The sequence below is a fragment of the Mus pahari genome, chromosome 19, assembly GCF_900095145.1.
Source record: "Mus pahari chromosome 19, PAHARI_EIJ_v1.1, whole genome shotgun sequence".
NCBI lineage: Eukaryota > Metazoa > Chordata > Mammalia > Rodentia > Muridae > Mus > Mus pahari.
The window spans coordinates 51,215,638-51,234,430 of NC_034608.1; the positions used below are offsets into that span (position 1 = coordinate 51,215,638).

General features: G+C 47.0%; 1 protein-coding gene across 1 annotated transcript; it reads right to left on the bottom strand.

Annotated features, from left to right (window-relative positions):
• Nucleotides 1-682: 682 nt before the first annotated feature.
• On the bottom strand, nucleotides 683-17,764 carry Dctn6 (dynactin subunit 6). The gene is made up of 7 exons (XM_021219425.2): nucleotides 17,679-17,764; nucleotides 15,295-15,359; nucleotides 7,884-7,989; nucleotides 6,053-6,141; nucleotides 3,808-3,855; nucleotides 2,710-2,852; nucleotides 683-1,106 (listed from the first exon to the last, which is right to left on the bottom strand). The coding sequence occupies exons 1-7, from the start codon at nucleotides 17,699-17,701 to the stop codon at nucleotides 1,008-1,010; spliced, it is 573 nt and encodes a 190-aa protein (XP_021075084.1). The 5' UTR covers nucleotides 17,702-17,764; the 3' UTR covers nucleotides 683-1,007.
• Nucleotides 17,765-18,793: the final 1,029 nt, after the last annotated feature.

The following is an 18,793-nucleotide window of genomic DNA, read 5'->3' on the forward strand; positions in this document are numbered from 1 at the left end:
GCAGTATGTGTGGAGGTCAGAGGACGGCTTACAGGATCCAGTTCTCTCCTGTCATGTGAGTTCTGGAGACAGAACTAAGGTCACCAGGTCCGGTGGCAAGTGCCTTTTGCTTTTACACATTGAGCCGTCTCTGCAGACCCCAATCTTAGTTCTATTATCCTCAGAAACTCAGGAATACATGGAGCCGAGTGGTCACTTGCTTGCCATTTTAACCAGAGATCATTCCTTCTGAATGTACGTAAGGCTTATCTTCCCGATTACTTACTGAAAGAAGCAGCATACAGATCTATATTCCATTCAACAGATTGAGGTCTACACTCAGCCGCTGCTGAAATCCCACCAACATTTTCAGTTGTGAACCTAGCCTTTAAAGGATGAGCCATCTTCCAACCCTCACATGGTTTATAGTTTTATTAGACTTATTCACTCTGGTGCCCTCCCTCATGGGTCAGAGAGAGTATCAGGTCCCCTGAAACTGGAGTTACAGATGGTTGTGAACCATCATGTGGATGCTGGGAATCAAACCTGGCCCCTCTGGCAGAGCAGCAGATGCTTTAGCCACTGAAGCATCTCTTAGGACCCTTACCTCTGATCAAACAGCTATGAATACACAGGGGGAGAGGAAGACCCTCAGCTTGGAAGAGTCATAAATATTAATAATGAAAATTGAGGCAGCTATTTGGGAAGATTAGTGCAAGTAGCCAAACTTTTATTTAGTTATGGCATATGGTTACATTAGAATATAAACACATAATATGACATGTTATCATGGGTAGTCTTTTACATAATAAATGCATGGCTAATATTTTGTATAACAAGAAAAACCTAGTCTGTACATTACCAGAACAAGGACGGGGAGACAATACAGTCCATATAAATGATAGCGGTAGTCACAATGGGACCTCCCTCTCTCCAAGTCAAGTTTCCAATGGAAGGTCGGCACGATGCTAACACCCAGGCCCCCGACAGCTGGCAGAGACAGAGCACCTGCCACCACTGCTGCCTTCTCAGTTCTTAACTGGGGTCGAGCTGCCTTTCATCGTCTTCTTCAGGTGGTGGTAATTGGGCAAGATCTTCATCAGGAAATCCAGCTGTAGTGTCTGGGGCTGAAAGGCCGTGAAGACAGAGAGAGAGAGAGAGAGAGAGAGAGAGAGAGAGAGAGAGAGAGATTAGCAACACATGGGGTTCAACGTGGTCTCCACTCATTTACTTCTCTTTATCTGTTTGCCGTCTTAAGTCAGTAATGGAATACAGCAAGTCCGAGAACAAAGCCAGGCGATTTTACATATAAAACCCCCAGAAAAACACTCTCAAATTCCTTTAGATTTTTCTCCTGGCTTCTAAGCATTGCGAGTGCTTCCTGCACATCCTGTGATGCCCTCAGCTGGGGTTTGCTCTCCACAGGTAGCCACTGTCCCTCTCCAGACTGTAAACTCATGTGAGGGACTCCACCCTGGACACTGTCACAGAGGCCGAGGAAGCTGTCTTAATCAAGATATCTTGTCACGATATATGACATCCCAGAGCAGGCTGCACACCTAAACTGCCTGAGAGACCTCTCACTTCACGATTACCAATTACCACCGTCTCTCTCCAACCCTGTTGCTCCCCTTTAATCACTTTTGTTATTACTCAGAAGGATAATATAAAAACCTAAATTTCCCCTTTAGTCTATGGAATACCATCTCACAATAATCCAAAACTACAAAAGAAGAGTAATCTTGGCGGTGAGGAGGCAGCTCCCTGGGGTGTAGGGTATGCCTCAGCATGCAGGAAACCTTGGGTTTGCTTCCCAGCACCACACAAATCAGGCAGAGTGGTACCATCAGAAATCCCTAGGGAGTTGGACGCAGAAAGACAGAAGTTCAAGGTCATCCTTGGCTGTGAATTCCAGACCAGCAGGGACTACACTAAACTTGAGAATAGAAAAGTGGAGTAATCTAGAAAGAACTGGTTTTAATTTATGATTAAAAAAACTATGGTTAAGAAAGGTCAAGTATGAAATGTCTTGAAAAATATTTTCTTTGAAGGGAGAGGAACAGGAAGCTTAAGAAATCTATACTGAGTATGCCAAGACGCAAGCTTTAAAACCCCAGTGTGAGTGCCTCATGTCTATGGGAGTCCAGCGCCTGAGCCTTCATCTCCTGGTCTAGCATTAGCCTCCGTCTGAGTGAGCAGGAAGGGGTGATGCTTGTAAGCCTGATAAATACCCAAGCATCCCTCCTTCCTCCTAAGCTGTGTTTATAATCGAGCCATGGCACGCTCATAAACGACGCTAGAAACGCACGGGACGTTTGGAGGGCCCCGCCTCATCCTCACGATTTATATTTGGAAGTGAGTCAGGGAATTAACATTTCAGTGTAAGGTCAAATGTGCATGGGAAAAACAACTCCAGGTCCTCCTCCTCCATTATCAGCCTGTCAGTATCATACACATACACGCATGCACACACATGCACAGAGGAGACATATATACACACATATATGGATATATGAGATTTTAATCTAAAGAATTGTAAATAAAGAACTGCAAATAAATCCAAAATTTGGAGAATGTTTCTCAGGTGTCTGATTTGTTCGCTTTGGGGATGGCCCATGTACGCTAATCATACCGAGTCACGCCCTTGCGTTTGCTGCCCACTGAGATAGTAGTCACACGGAACTTTGGGAAGTTAGGGTCCTAGCCGGGCTCCTGTTAGAGAGGTTTTACCTGTGGCCGCTCTGTCTGCACCCGCCGCAGACAGTCCGCGCCGTAGATCACCGTGTTCTCAGGGATGGCTTCAAAGGTGTTGAGGCTGCAGCAAGCCCCAATGATGCAGCCACTGGTCAGGATGACATTCCTGCCCACGTAGGCTGCAGCCAAGACAGTTACAACTTAAGATATCAGGGAGCATGGACATTCCTCACTGTGTTTATGCTTCCCCACTAGGATCTAGGTATAAAAAAATGCTAATGGGCCTGAAGATGAGACAGAGAGGAAACGCCTCACAGAGAGTGCACAGACCCAGACCTGAGCAGGCAGTGTGTGGGTGCAGTGGATTTATCAGGGACCTTGCTAACAGGCTGTGTGGCATAGGGCTCGCAGGGAGTCTGTCCATCTTATTGTTCTGCTCCCTTTAAAGATCATAAGGTAATGAGCAAGTAGTGCCGAGTGTACACGTTTGACACTCAGAAATACAGAAAAGGCTGTCGCCGAACACCCAGTAATGACATCAAAAAAACTAGTAAGCAAATTCACAGAAAGTATACTTTTGTTATTAAAAAAGCTGCATTCCCTCCTGTCAGACAGGGTCAGAAAGGACAAAGCAGTTTTCTCTCCGAGGGCAGGGCAGGGGGTCAGCTCTTCAAGTGGGTTCCCAGGGGTGCTGGGGACCTCCCATGATGCCCTGCCTGGCTCTAATTCTGATAAGCAGATGACATCTGTCTCTGGCTAGGGCAAAGCAGTCCCAAAATTAAAGAAAGCAATTCCTAGCAGAGCTGCCACGGACTCGTTCATTCTGCAAGAATGCCATCAGCTATGGCAACGCCGACACAGTCAGCCCAGGTCCATCTCAGATCTTTCAATGGAGCTCTAATCCAGCCCCAACTTAACAGCACACAGCTGTCCTTTTTCACTTAATGTAGTTAGCCCCGTTATCAGATAACCACATAACTAGGTTAGGTTCTTCCCAGGCAAAGGATTAACCTGACAATGACTTTGGTCCAACCCCAGCATGCCACCTTGCTTGCACTTAGGTGGTTTCCCAGGACATGAGGATGAGAAAGGAAGCAATCACTCTGACCACAGAGCTGCCTGGACACAGCTTACCTTTTGACTCAATGACATTATTGTCTCCCATTTTCATGGCTTGGGAATCTGTAAGCCCCAGTTAAGTAAATACTTTTTCCCATGCGTATGGAATGTCCTCAGTGTCCTGGGACAGAGGTATGGGAAGGGCTTCACACTCTGCCTTGCCAGGAGTCTCTGCTGACAAAGCCTTAATTCTCAAACACAAATATCTCCACTCATAAATAAATGACCCCTATGCCTTTAAATACCTTATTACATTTACTTAATTTATTGTGCATATGTGGGTATTTGTGCATCCATGCGTGCCATGTGTGAGTGTGTGTGTGTGTGTGTGTGTGTGTGTGTTGGGATCAGAGGACAGCTGAGGGGGTCAGTTCTCTCCTCCCACCATGGGGGGGAGGGGAGGGGACATCGAACTCACGTAGTCGGGCTTGGTGGCAAGTGCTGAGCCATTTTGCCAGCTTTTGCATCAAACTAAAGGTAGAACTAGGTTTTCAGTGTTTGACGCCCTCAACCAAGGTAACCTGTCTGCGAGCTTTGTAAGTCCTAGGAAAGGACTTACAAAGAGCTGAAGACGTGTGTGTGTGTGTGTGTGTGTGTGTGTGTGTGTTATGCATATGTGGTGTGTGGTGTAAGGTATGTGGTGTGTGTGTGTGGTATGTATGGTGTGTGGTGTATGGTGTGGTGTGTGGTGTATAGTGTGTAACATGTATGGTGTGTGGTATGTATGGTATGTGTGTGTGTGTTATGCATATGTGATGTGTGGTATAAGGTATGTGGTGTGTGTGTGTAGTATGTGTGGTGTGTGGTGTATGGTGTGTGTGTGTGTGTGTTATGTATATGTGGTGTGTGGTATAAGGTATGTGTGGTGTGTGGTGTATGTGAGTGTGGTGTGTGTATAGAGTGTGTATGGTTTGGTGTGTGTGTGTAGTATGTGTGGTGTGTGTGTGTGTGGTGTGTGTGTGAGTGTAGTGTGTGTATAGAGTGTGTATGGTGTGGTGTGTGTGTGGTATGCGAGTATGGTGTGTGTATAGAGTGTGTATGGTTTGGTATGGTGTGTGTGTGGTGTGTGTGAGTGTGGTGTGTGTATAGAGTGTGTATGGTGTGGTGTGTGTGAGTGTGGTGTGTGTGTAGAGTGGGTATGGTGTGGTGTGTGTGAGTGTGGTGTGTGTAGAGTGTGTATGGTGTGGTGTGTGTGTAGAGTGTGTATGGTGTGGTGTGTGTGAGTGTGGTGTGTGTGTAGAGTGTGTATGGTGTGGTGTGTGTGTGGTGTTTGTGTGTGTGTGTGGTGTGTGTGTGAGTGGTGTGTGTATAGAGTGTGTATGGTGTGGTGTGTGTGTGGTGTGTGTGTGAGTGTGGTGTGTGTGTGGTGTGTGTGTGTGAGTGTGGTGTGTGTATAGAGTGTGTATGGTGTGGTGTGTGTATAGAGTGTGTACGGTGTGGTGTGTGTGTAGAGTGTGTATGGTGTGGTGTGTGTGTAGAGTGTGTATGGTTGTGTGGTGTGTGTGTGTGTGGTGTGTGTGTGTATTTACCTTACCGAGTGACTTGCCAGACTAAGAGTGCCTTCCTGGTTTCTGTGGTGACAGGAATTAAACACATGGCAGTCATGTGCTCTATACTACAGCCCCAGTCCCAGAAAGGACGTACTTTCTTTATCATTATCTCCCTCCTCCTGTCTCCTCTTTCCTAGAAAAGATTTCTTCTTCTTTTTTTTAAAGACTTATTTATTTATTATATGTAAGTACACCGTAGCTGTCTTTAGACACTCCAGAAGAGGGAGTCAGATCTTGTTACGGATGGTTGTGAGCCACCATGTGGTTGCTGGGATTTGAACTCCGAACCTTCGGAAGAGCAGTCGGCTGCTCTTACCCACTGAGCCATCTCACCAGCCCCCCCCCCTTTTTTTATTGTTTTAATGATTTGCTTTTATTCCATTGGTGTTTTGCCTGCATGTATATTTGTGTGAGGGAGTTAGATCCCCTCAAACTGGAGTTGCAGACAGTTGTGAACACCCATGTAGATACTAAGAACTGAACCAGGGTCCTCTGAAGGGCAGCGAGTACTCTTAACTGCTGAGCCATCTCTCCAGCCCCCAGAAAAGATTTCTTAACATACAATGAGCCTGTTTAAAGAGCGTGATGGCCCAGTCTATACATATTTTAAGCCTGTGGGATAGATAAGGTACGTCAGTTTCTATACAGGGAGCGGTCTAGGCACCAAACACATGTGGAGGTGATCTGAGGCAGATTCCTGCAAAGGATACGACAGCCGACTTCAAATACGTTGTTGGTGCCAATAATCATAGGTTTGGGCTCTGTATCTTCAGAGTCTGGGATGATGTTATCCGGATGGCTATAAAGAGAAGAGATGAGACTCACCAAAGGCCAGTGACACGGTAAGCAGCTGCCATCACCTTTTAGAATCTGAATCAACTGTCTCAGTTTTACCTGCACTAAGCTTAGATGGCTTAGCCATGCACATGGCTACCCCCAGCTTAGATGCATGGCTACCCCTAGGTCCTGAGCCAGGGGAATAACTTTTCCACCTCCCCTCTGTGCTGGGAAAGGCTAGGTCCTAAGTTGAACAGAACTACAGAAATGTAAGAAGTCATAAGAACAAAACAACCTCAGAAGAGATGTCACACCTTTAATCCTAGGAAGGCAGAGGGAGGCAGATGTCTGAGTTCGAGGTCAGCCTGGTCACGAAGTGAGTTCCAGGACAGCCAGGGCTACAGAGAGATCCTGTCTCAGAGAGAGAACTGGGACGGGGAATCTATCAGACCTCCTGAAGCTGATGTCACTGGTGGGCGCGAGCTGCCCCATGTGAGTGAAGAGGTGGGAACTCAAGGCCTACACAGGGACAATAAGAGGTGCTAACTACCGAGCCATTTCTCTAGCCTTCCCTTATTTCTTAACCTCTAAGTTCAGAGGACATGCTCCAGTGTAGGGAATGCCAGGGCAGGAAGGCAGGAGTGGGTGGGTGGGTTGGGGAGCACCCTTATAGAGGCAGGGGGGGATGGATGGAAGAGGGGGTTTCTAGAGGGGAGACCTGGAGAGGGGATCACATTTGAAATGTAAATAAAGAAAATATCCAATAAAAGAAAAATTAAGTTCAGAGGACAGTTCTCTAGGACAATGTAAAACACAACAGCAACAACAACAAAAACCCCAAACAATAAATATACTTTTAGCCTGCTAGAGAAGGATCAAAATCAGGCCTAAATTGAAAATTTTCCATGCATAATAACCATTTGCAACTGTGAAATGGAAACTGTTCTTTGGAGCTATGGGTATTTAGTGAACTATGTGGAAGATAAAGCTGTCCCCTTAGAGCAGAGCTTTATCTGACAGCTGATCTCCGCTGATTCACAGGCTGCTGCGAATGATCTCACAACCCAGGTGCCAAAGAGAAAGAATATTAATACTGGGGAAAGATGGATTCACACCGTCAGGAACTCCCACGCGTCCTGTCAGACAAATCAGCCTTTTTATCACAGCTAAATATTTTCCCACACAAATTCCATACATTGTTGCTACAAATTAGGTAAAAGCTTAAATTTCTTGCCAAAATTTTATCTAGAAAAATTTATACATGCTTTTGAAAATATCATGGGTATTGTAGCCCTGTGCACAAAGGTATGCATTAACAGTTTCTCACATTGTTATCTTTAAAGTTTACGAACTACTACAAGGATCCCATACTTGTGAATATAATTCTGGGTGCTTCCCATGTGGAATGTGGAAAAACAGAGTTAAATTCATATACAGACATCAAAAGATATTGGATGGTATCCAGAAACCATTACAGGTTGGCTGATGGATCCAAAGTGTCCCACTGGGAGATCACCAGACCCAGGGCTGGTGTGTGTGTGTGTGTGTGTGTGTGTGTGTGTGTGTGTGTGTGTGGCTTTCTCAGTGTTTTTCTGGTCTGGTTTCTGCATCTCTCATCTACTTAATGCTAACCGGGCCTCAACCCCCCTTCTCCTGCTCTGGACGAGTACTCCGCCCTAGCTAAGCTGTGAGCGGCTCCTGCAGCAGCCACTGTTAGGAAATCTTCCCCTTGCCATTCAGAGCACAGCGCCGAGTCTTACTCACGCGTTTATGATGAGGGCCTGCTCTTCTATCAGGTTTCCTTCACCGATGATTATTGGCCCCGCCTCTGCGATAATTCGTGCTTTAGGGTGGATCACCGTCCTAGGGCCTGTGCAGCAGAGTAGGGGAGAGGAGACGATCAGCTCAGTCTGTACTTCCGGCAGGAGGCTGGGAGGTGAGGGAGGTGGGGGAGGCTTGGGGAGGAACATTTTCTAAGGCTGTGCCAGGCACCGTGCTAACCGTACAGGTACTATCTCTGGCTGTTGCAGCAGCAGTTAGTGCCAGATCTCCAGCCGAGGGAAGTGAAAGGGCACACACGGCAGAGTGGACAGCTCAGCCTCCATCCGACTGCCTGTGACCTCAGGGTGTGGAGACAGTGTGTGGTACGTGGGCAGAGATAACACTTAATTCCTGTCCTTGCTTTCAGACGGGCCTGGCACACCGCTTATAAGGCAGTGAGCACTTCTGTGTGATTAAGTAAAACACGGGTGCCCAGAAGTCAGGAAACACAGAGTCCGCCTTCAGCCTCTCTGCTGTTATCTGAGTGTGTGTAGCAACTGCAAACAGGCAGGGTGTGATATGCACAGTTCGAGTACCCAAGGGGAGGGAGGCGAGAGGAGCCAATGGTAGATGCAGAGCCATCACACTGAGGTTGGGAGACCCGAGACAGCTCAGACTCAATCTAAGGGCACAAGGAGGACACCTGAGAGCTGGGTGGCTCTGGAGGAAGTGGCCACACGCCTATCTCCCACTGATGAGAAAACACTTTCCTCCACCCACACACTCACCAACTCTTATCGTAGGACTGAAGCTATTTTTTCCTTTCTGTTTTTGTTTTGTTTCTTAAAGAAGGATCCTACTCTATCGCCTGCTGTCGGACTCTGCCCAGCCCGAGTGCTGGGTTACTCAACGCTATTTTTATTTGTACACAGTGACAAGAAGTAACTCACTCAGAAAGGAAGGTGGACAGAGGATCAAGGGGGCAGAGGTGTCACTTTCCAGAATTCTGTGGTATAAACTGTTAATCTGTGGTATACAGTCACTATCTGCTTATAAAAGGCAAGATGCAACACTCTATGTTAAAGGACATCAGAGGAACAAACAGTCGATGGATGGAGCCAGGAGCAGGAGCAGCTCAGTTGGTGAGCATGGGCGTGAGTGGTGTGTACAAGGCCCTGCGTGGGATTCCTAGCAACACACAGACACACAGAGACACACAGACGTACACACAGACACACAGACACACATACACAGACACACAGACAGACACAGACACACATGTATAGTATAGATACATGCACACACTTACACATATAGATATAAAATAAATAAACAATCATTACTAAAAATTGAAATAAAGCAAGCATGAAGTGGTGGGGCCTGTCAGTGAGTCCCACTCCTTACGGGCTTGACTGTCTAAAGTGCAGGGGAAAGCTACTACAGACTATAAACATTGTGGTCCACGGAGACCTGCCAACAGCAGCACAGACAAAATCAGGAAGAAGCTTAAAAATAAATAAAACCTGGAGAAAAGCATTCAAACAGTTTATGGCTTATTTATTCAAACACACACACACCCTCCCATGTACAAAACACAGCTTGGCATTGTGGTGCCACCTGCAAGCCCAACACTTAAGTAGGGGCAAGATGATCTGAAGTTCAAGGCCATCCTGGATTTCACAACCAGTTGGAGGCTAGCCTGGGCTACATGAGACTCTGTCTCAAGAAGAAAAAAAAACAACTAAAAACAAAACAAGCAAAATGAAACAAAGTTATTACATAACAAAATCAAATCAGAATGAGTATTTTTTTTGAGTCAGGGTCTCTCTATGTAGCCCTGGCTGCCCCGAAATACTGTATGTAGACCAGGCTGGCCTCAAATTCAGAGGTGCATTGCCTCTGACTCTCTGTTCCCCGGCATCTGAACAGTTTAAGCAGATCTTTTCCTGCTGTCATTATTTGTTAATCATGAGTTACTAATAGGTAACTGGAGAAGAACTAGGTAGAAGAACTGGGTAATAGGTAACTGGTAGAAGAACTAGCACACGGGGCAGCTTGGGTGAGGCCTTTGGTTTTGACACTACTGCCACCTGCTGGCACCCTGTTCCAACTGTGGGTTGTGGCACATAGGGACTGAAAAGAGAGGGAAGCCAATCTGCTTTGAGTTGAGAGATGAAAGCAAGTGGGGGGGGGGCACGCAAGAAGCTGCACAGCCCCTCGAGTGAGGCTAGCACGGAGCACATGTGACAGCTAAGAGTGTGGCGTGGAGAGCAGGAAGAAGGCACAGCTGTCTGCAGTTTCACTGCAGGCCTGGGACAGAGGGCCTGGCCGACCCGGCAGCCTTCGCGGCGGGCGGCATGCCACCTACCAGTCTCCTCCTGGGTGCCACAAACACTTTTATCTAGAACGAGTCTGATTTAGAGCCATGCGTAGGGGTCTTCAAGTTAAAATGCTCTTTAAAACAAGTCCCCATGCCGAGTCCCCTTTCCCACTTGACTCCGCGTGGACGGGCCTTCTTGGCGTTGCTCCCGACAGGGCGGTTTGTATACTTTCTTACTGAGTGTGCTGGAAGCCTCTCTGAGGCCTTATCTCCTTGTTTGGACAAATGTGTCTGGACTCAGAGCTGCCTTAACTGGCGTATGAATTATTTTTCTAAACGGCTGGCTGGGCTTCCAGAGCATCGCAGGAGGACATTCCTGCATCATGTCTCCTTTTCCCTCATTTGGTAAAGGGCGCTCTTCACCTTTGCTGCGGAGAGCAAGCTCTGCATACATACATTTTCCTATGTCAACAAATAAACCCACGCTCTTTCTTTTAACAATTGCACCACTCCCTTGACTACTGCCTTGCTCTGCATACCAAAAAGACCCCAGCAGAGGCTCTGGGGCTGGGTTAGCTTTGCAGGGGAGAAGAGCGGTCAGGTGGGAGTGGCCCACTGTGCCCTGGCTGCTCCTCTCGTGCCACGAGCGTCTCCCTTGGGGCCTTCCTCCCGTCACATGCCAGCCAGCTCTCAAAGGGAAGATTTACAGAAAGTACTTTGTAACAGTCTAATGGAAAACAAGTTTGATCCTACGTAAATGAGCAGGACTCAGTCTGAGCACCTTCCAGTGGGGGTGTGCCTCCCTCCCCAGGGCTGGAGCCCTCCTGGCAAGGGCTGGACTTCCATGATCTACCCCCTGCAACAGCCCCTGTCTGTCACAGCCCCACCCACACGCCCCCATTCTGAGACAGTAGGGTGTAGGCAGCCCTGACAGACACACACCTGGCTTCACACTTCTAGTCAGCTTCACTGTTAGAACAAATAACTCAATTTCTAGAAAACCACAGATCCAATGTAAGGTTCCAATAACTTGAAACACAGCAAAAGAAAACCCTGCTCTCTTCAAAGTAATAAAAGTGTAAAAAGATGGGCAATCCTCAAATGGAGCACCCACACACACTTCTGTGGAGCACCCACACTTCTGTGGAGCACTCACACACACTTCTGTGGAGCACTCACACACACTTCTGTGGAGCACTCAACACTTCTGTGGAGCACCCACATACTTCTGTGGAGCACCTCACACACACTTCTGTGGAGCACTCACACACACTTCTGTGGAGCACTCAACACTTCTGTGGAGCACCCACACACTTCTGTGGAGCACTCACACACTTCTGTGGATCACTCAACACTTCTGTGGAGCACCCACATACTTCTGTGGAGTACTCACACACTTCTGTGGATCACTCACATGCTCCTGTGGAGCACTCACACCCTTCTGTGAAGCACTCACACCCTTTTGTGGAGTACCCACATACTTCTGTGGAGCACTCACACACTCCTGTGGAACACCTCACACACTTCTGTGGAGCACCCACACACTTCTGTTGAGCACTCAAACACTTGTGTGGAGCACCCACACACTTCTGTGGAGCACCTCCCACACACGTCTGTGGGGCACCCCGTACACGTCTGTTTACTGCTCCCCAACTCTCCGGGGAGTAGTTTATCAAGTGCCAACTGCCAACTGCATAGACAACAGGAATGATTTACACCAATTACTCCAGGAACCTGAGCAAAACCAAAGAAAAGCTTGAGATAAAAAAGCAAGACCTGGTCAGAGAGCTGGAACCAGGTAACTCGGCTCTGATTAAACTTTATAGTAGTGTTTATAAAGGAGGAAGGGTTAAATCCGAGGTGTTATTTCAGAAAATTGAATACTTGCCAAAAAGTAAAGATATTTTATGCTAAATGCAACAGTGACAGAAATAATTATCTAAGCCCAAAGTCGGGAAAAACCACTTCTTTATATACACAATTAAAGAAACATAAAGTTTGGGGTTAGGAGAGATAAAAATGGGGAGACAGGGCTGGTGAGATGGCTCAGCAGGTAAGAGCACCCGACTGCTCTTCCAAAGGTGCAGAGTTCAAATCCCAGCAACCACATGGTGGCTCGCAACCATCCTTAACAAGATCTGACCCCTCTTCTGGAGTGTCTGAAGACAGCTACAGTATACTTACATATAATAAATAAATCTTAAAAAAAAATCTTTAAAAAAAAACGGGGAGACAAACACTGCATAACTACATCTCTCTCCTGCATCTTTTCCTTGCTTGTTTATTTTTAAAGAGTTATTTATTTTTATTTATATGAGTACACTGTTGCTGTCTTCAGTCACGCCAGAAGAGGGCATCAGATCCCATTACAGATGGTTGTGAGCCATCATGTGGTTGCTGGGAATTGAACCCAGGACCTCTGGAAGAACAGTCAGTGCTCTTAACCACTGAGCCATCTCTCCAGTCCCTTTCCTTGCTTTTAAAATGAAACTATATCTAAGATAAATGTAAGCATGTTCACTGCATGCTTAGTGCATGTCTGATGCCGAGCATCACTATATGTATATAGGAAATACACACACACACACACACACACACTATGCATAAAGCAAGTCACTCTGTCAATAAACAGCAAATCATTCCAGCTTTTTTTCCCCTAAAGATTTTCTCTATCACTTCTGAGGGAGTAGGTGTGAACATGACCAAAACACGTTCTATGAAATTCTCAAAGGATTAATAAAACAATTTTTTAACCACTTCATAAGGCTGGGCATGGTAGCACATGCCTTTAATCCTAGCACGTAGGAGCTAGGAATTATATAGTGAGACTGTATGCTATAATCTATCACAAAAAAAAAAAAACTTTAATGGCATACCATTACAGATTTAATATTCTAGCTGTATATTGTCAGCTAGTGGTCAAATGCCAGAATAAAAGTGCATTTGGGGGCTGGAGAGATGGCTCAGTGATTAAGAACACTGGCTGTTCTTCCACAGGTTCAATTCACAGCACCCACAAGGCTGCTCACAGCTATCCATAACTCCAGTTATAGAGAAGCTGAGAGCCCTCCTCTGCCCTCAGCTAGCACTGTGCACATATGAAACACATATACACATACATGCAGGCAAAACACCCATACACGTAAAAAAATGAAATTATTAAAATAATAAACTAAACACTGTCTTTGCTTATATAATGCCAGCCTGTAGGGAGGGGAGGAAGACAAGAAAGCCAGAGGAACAAGAGGGGTGGGGTGCTAGAGCAGAGCCCTAGGCAGGGGCCACTGTGGGCTGAGTGTGGAAAGTCCTGTGTAGGCTCACTGGCAGCACTGTCTTGAAGGCTGGGGAAATCTGTAAGAGGCCAAGCCTTGCTGTTCCTAGTCCTGCCCACTTTGTCTCCTGAGTGGGAATAAGGCAGTGTTACCACACTGAGGGGATTTCTCACCCTCAGGCCTTTCCAGTTGCCATGGACCGAATCCCTTCTTAAAACTGTGTTGAGCCCATCACACCCATCCTTTCCCTTTTTGTGTTCTGACAGTTTCCACAAGCTTCTGTAAGGCTCTTTCATCTGTGTACTAATGCTGTGGGTGTATCTATCCTATCTCCGTATGCACTCTATAGCACATATCATAAGCTACTTAAAATGAGAACGAGGAAGAAACCCAAGGGAAGCAAGCGTCCCTAGTTAAGGGCGCATATGACTTTAGTCTGACTTTTCTTCTACTTACAGAACAGCTGGGAGCTTGTGTTCCTCCTGAGTGGTGATGAGAGCCACACACACTCTTCAGGTGGCGAGAAATGGAGGACACTGTGACGTGCACGAGAAATCACGGCTTGTGATTTCTCCTCATGCAAAGTTTGCAGTGAAGACAAAAGTTAAGAGCACAGAAAAGAACCAATCATCTTCCACATCCTGCCAGCTTATGGTCGGTCAACAGGTCACGTTTTAAACGAAGTTCCGCCATAGTGGCATGGTCTTCAGTGGTGTCATAAGACAGGCCACTGGCTGGAAGCCTCGATTTATTACAGGGAGAGTGACATTCTCCTCATCCCCCCAATTAAAGAAACTATTGTCAGGCCTCACAATGCACGTCTTTAATCCCACACTCAGGAGCAGAGGCAGGTGGATCTTTGTGAGTTCAAGGCCAGCCAGGACTCCATACTGAGATCCTGTCTCAAGACCCAAAAAACCAAACCAAACCAAACCAAGAAACCGTTGGTGTGCGGAAATAGAAGTGCTGCTGTCTCTGTGCAGGTGACAGGCAGCTGTGACTAAGGATGAGCATCCATCAGTTAAATCTGCAGGGGTGTAGAGTTCAGGAAACAGATCTTACAAACAGGACTGGGTAGTAGATGAGGCACCAGGGACTCAAATGTAAGTTACCCGCCACGTGCAGGCTGGTTCGGTCTGGGTGACGGAAGTTCTGGTCAGACTATACGGTGAGAGCTGAGGGTACAAGCTTTCTTGCTCTCACTTCACACTCCTATTCTGCCTGCGATACAACTACTAACTGCCAGTCTGCAGCACTCTCCTCTCCTTGCCAGGGAACCCTGACATCATAGGGGATCAGTGAGTTCCAGCATCAGTGACCTTGTTATGAGACACATGGGTGAATGGTTGTGTGGAATGTTCAGGAAAGCTCTTTAAAACAAGCTAACTCAAGTTGGGTGGTAGTGGCTCAAGCCTTTAGTCCCAGGAGGCAGAAACAGAAGCAGGTAAATCTTTAGTTCAAAGCCAGCCTGGTCTACAGAGTAAGTTCCAGGACAGCCAGGGGCTACACAGTGAAACCCTGTCTCAAAAAAACCCAAACAAATGTTGGGCAGTGGTGGCGCATGCCTTTAATCCCAGCACTTGGGAGGCAGAGGCAGGCGGATTTCTGAGTTCGAGGCCAGCCTGGTCTACAGAGTTCCAGGACAGCCAGGGCTACACAGAGAAACCCTGTCCCGGAAAAACTCAAAACGAAACAAATAACAACAAAACCAATAAAAATTGTAAGCCTCAGTGGAACAGACACAGACAACTGGACTTAAAAGAGAAGTGCTAAGGCCGGTCGCCCAGCATGAGACCCTGAGAAACATCGATCATTTTCTTACCTATGGTTACATCTCCTCTGATCTCGCTTTCCACACACACCACTGCTCCGGGAGCAATCTTGACGCTGTAGGAAGACAGAGGAAACTTATCCTGAGTAACACTGAAAGTATGGACGGTGGGTGAGAGGGCTCCATGGATAGAGCCCTGCTGTGTAAGCCTGGTGACCCAAGTTAGAGCCTTGGAATCCATGGAAATGAAATGAAATGTAAATATAGTGTTACAGAAGGTATGCTGGGGCCAGCAAGGTGGCTCAGTGGGGGAAGGGGCTGACTAAGGGAGGCGCTTGCTGCCAAGTCTGCCCACCTGAGTTCAATCCCTGGGTCTCACACGGTGGAAGGAGAGAATCAGTTTCCATAAGTGTCCACATACAAACACATGCAATCAATCAATCAATCAATCTCAATCAATCAATGTGAATGGATTACTTTTCTGTTGTGGAAATGAAACACCGTAACCAGAGTAATTTGTGGAAGGCAAGAATTTATCGTGGCTTAAGATTCCAGAAGGATGAGAGTCCATCACTGTGAGGAGCCAGGCAGCAGGTGGCAGCAAACCAGGAAGCTGAAACACCACAGCTTGAAACACGCATGCATGTGCAAGCAAGCAAGCACACACACACACACACACACACACACACACTCACAAGTGCAAGTGTGCATGCATACGCATGCGCGTGAACACACACACATGCAAGCAAATGGAAATGTTAGAGAGCCTTTGAACTCTCAAAGCCTTCCAGTGACACACTTTCTCCTACAAGGAGGTGACATATACCTCTTTAGAGAGACCTTGAACTCTCAAAGCCTTCCAGTGACACACTTTCTCCTACAAGGAGGTGACATATACCTCCTAAACCTTTCTAAACAGCACCATCAACTTGGGTCTAAGTTCATGAGCCTATAGGAGACTGTGTCATTCAAACCACCAAAAAATAATATAAAAAAAGTTTTTAATATAGCTATGCTGACTCTGTAGTTAAGGAAAAGGGTTTAAGAAATTCATGGAAAAATATCAAGTCAGTGGAAAGAGGGTTTAATATATTATGAGCTTCTTAAGTGACATGCAGCCTGTTAGGCCAAAATCATATATACTTTAAAATGCTTAAGAAAACAGTTTTGGATTTTTCTTTCTTTTCTTTTTTTAAAGATTTATTTTATGTATATGAGTACACTGTTGCTGTCTTCAGACACACCAAAAGAGGGTGTCAGATCCCATTACAGATGGTTGTGAGCCATCATGTGGTTGCTGGGAATTGAACTCAGGACCTCTGGAAGAGCAGTCAGTGCTCTTAACCACTGAGCCATCTCTCCAGCCCTGGATTTTATTTCTTAACAGTATTCTAACTGTACGGTCTTGCTTTCTGTCGCTGTGATAAAGACCATGACCAAATGCAGCGTGGGGAGGGGAGGGCAGAAACTATGACTGCTTACTAGCCCACTTGCTAAGTAGCTTTCTTAAAAGGTCCAGGTCTACCCGACTGGAGATGGTTCAGCCCACAATGGGTTGGGCCCTCCCATATCAATCACTGAACAAGACACTCTCCCAGACATGGACGATCCTTCAGTTGAGGTTCCCTCTTCCCAGATAACTCTAAGTTGTTTCAAACTGACAGTAAGAACTCATCAGGACACTAACCCTAGGATTTCTACAGACGATCAGATGGTAATGCATACCAGAAAGTTCTCAGAGCAAAGTTTATTCCTGGGGCGTCACTGTTCTGACACCAGTATTCTCGATTCTGGAAAGTTGCCCAGAAACACCCCGTCTCTCTAGATCTTTGTCTTGTGATAACTGAATGCTTGCTTCTCCAGTTCCAGGGCGACCCACGCCCTCTTCTGGCTTTAGAGACATCAGCATTCACATGCACACACCTGAACACAGATGCATGTATATTCATACAGCTGTATATGTATATGTATATCTCAAGACATTAATCCCAGGACAAAGGAGGGAGCGGCAAATGAATCCCTATGTTTTTCTGTTATCCATGCGGTCTCTTCCCACCAACGGCTCCCATTGGTGAAGACTGTAACAGAAAAAGCCATAGTTGCTGGCCCTGGGCTCTCAGGCACTGGACAGAAGAAGGATGACAGCTCAGTGACTTCTTCCAGGCCTCCCTCTTCCTGACCAGAGGCAGGGCCGACGGTGCAGCCAACGCTGGGCAGCATCTCGCCCGCACAACCCCCGCAGCCTCCCCGAGTCCCCCACGCAGTCTGCGCAGGCGTGCGGGGATGGGTGGGGGTCACGGAACAAACCCTCCCCGCCCCCACGCCCAGCGGACGCCAGGTATGGGACTATGGAGCCATCCACCTATACACCGTCTCAGTGCCCCCACGCCGCAACCAGAAGCGGGTTCTGCCCCCGCGGAGGCGTTAACACGTACCTCTTTTGCGTCTTCTCCGCCATCGTCAGGCCCGGGTCTCAGGAAGAGCTGAGATCGATTTTTGCGGCCTGGCTGGAGCGATGATCTCTGCATGCGATTGGAGAGCCTGGCACGGCCGGGAAGGGCGGGGCCTGAGAGACCCGCCTTCTGCTTTGCAGGCTCGCGCTTGCGTACTGAGGATGGTTTGCTTTTCCGGGGTCGGCTTGGCTTGCTTCACTCCTGCAGATGAAGTTCGCCTGCAGACCCTGCCTCCCCTGGGAGATCATTTTTTTCAACTTGGCAGTGTTTACTCCACCAAGTCTACCCTAACCCCAGCAGCCCTGATCCTTATCCTTAGTTCACTCTACGTTTCACTTCCTCCCTAACCCTGTCAAAATCTCTTTTGAACATCAAATCCAGTTTTTAAACTTCTCATTACAAGTGTGCGTGTGTGTGCGCGCGCGCGTGCATGTATGTGTGCATGTGTGTACTTGGCTCTTAGGCTTTGTCATCTCACGCTATTACACTTTGTAGAAATCAAGCTGACTTTCCACCTCCTCAACTACTGCTACGACCCAGGCGGCATAGTTAGGATTCATTCTGAGAAGCAGAGCCAGCAGAAGATAGGAATCACGAGGGTTTAGTTAGGAATTAATTAGGGATCTGCTGTGCAAGTTCGAAACCCGAAGATCAAGCTGGGACTTGTCATTTGGAAGCCCAAGCTGCTGCCCATAGGTGGAATTTCTTCTTTTCAGGGAGAAGTTTCAGTGCTGCTCTGAAACCTTTAAACTGAATCTGGCCCACCTCAGGTTATCCGGGAGAATCTGTTTCTTAATTAAGCAATTTCTAGTCACACCAAGAAATATCTTAAAGGGGGTGTGTTGGGGATATTGGCTCAGTTGGTACAGTGCTGGCTTAGCATGCATGAAGTCCTGAGTTTATTCCCCAGAGGGACACTGTAGTGGCTATTCCTGGTTGTCAACTTGACTATATTTGAAATGAACTACAATCCAGAATTGGAAGGCTCACCAGTGAACCTAATCTTGAGACTGGGAGATAGAAGTTTCTGATCTGGATCTTGGTATGGAGATCTTGAGACACAGTGGTGATTGAATCCAGAAGATTAAGACAGGGAG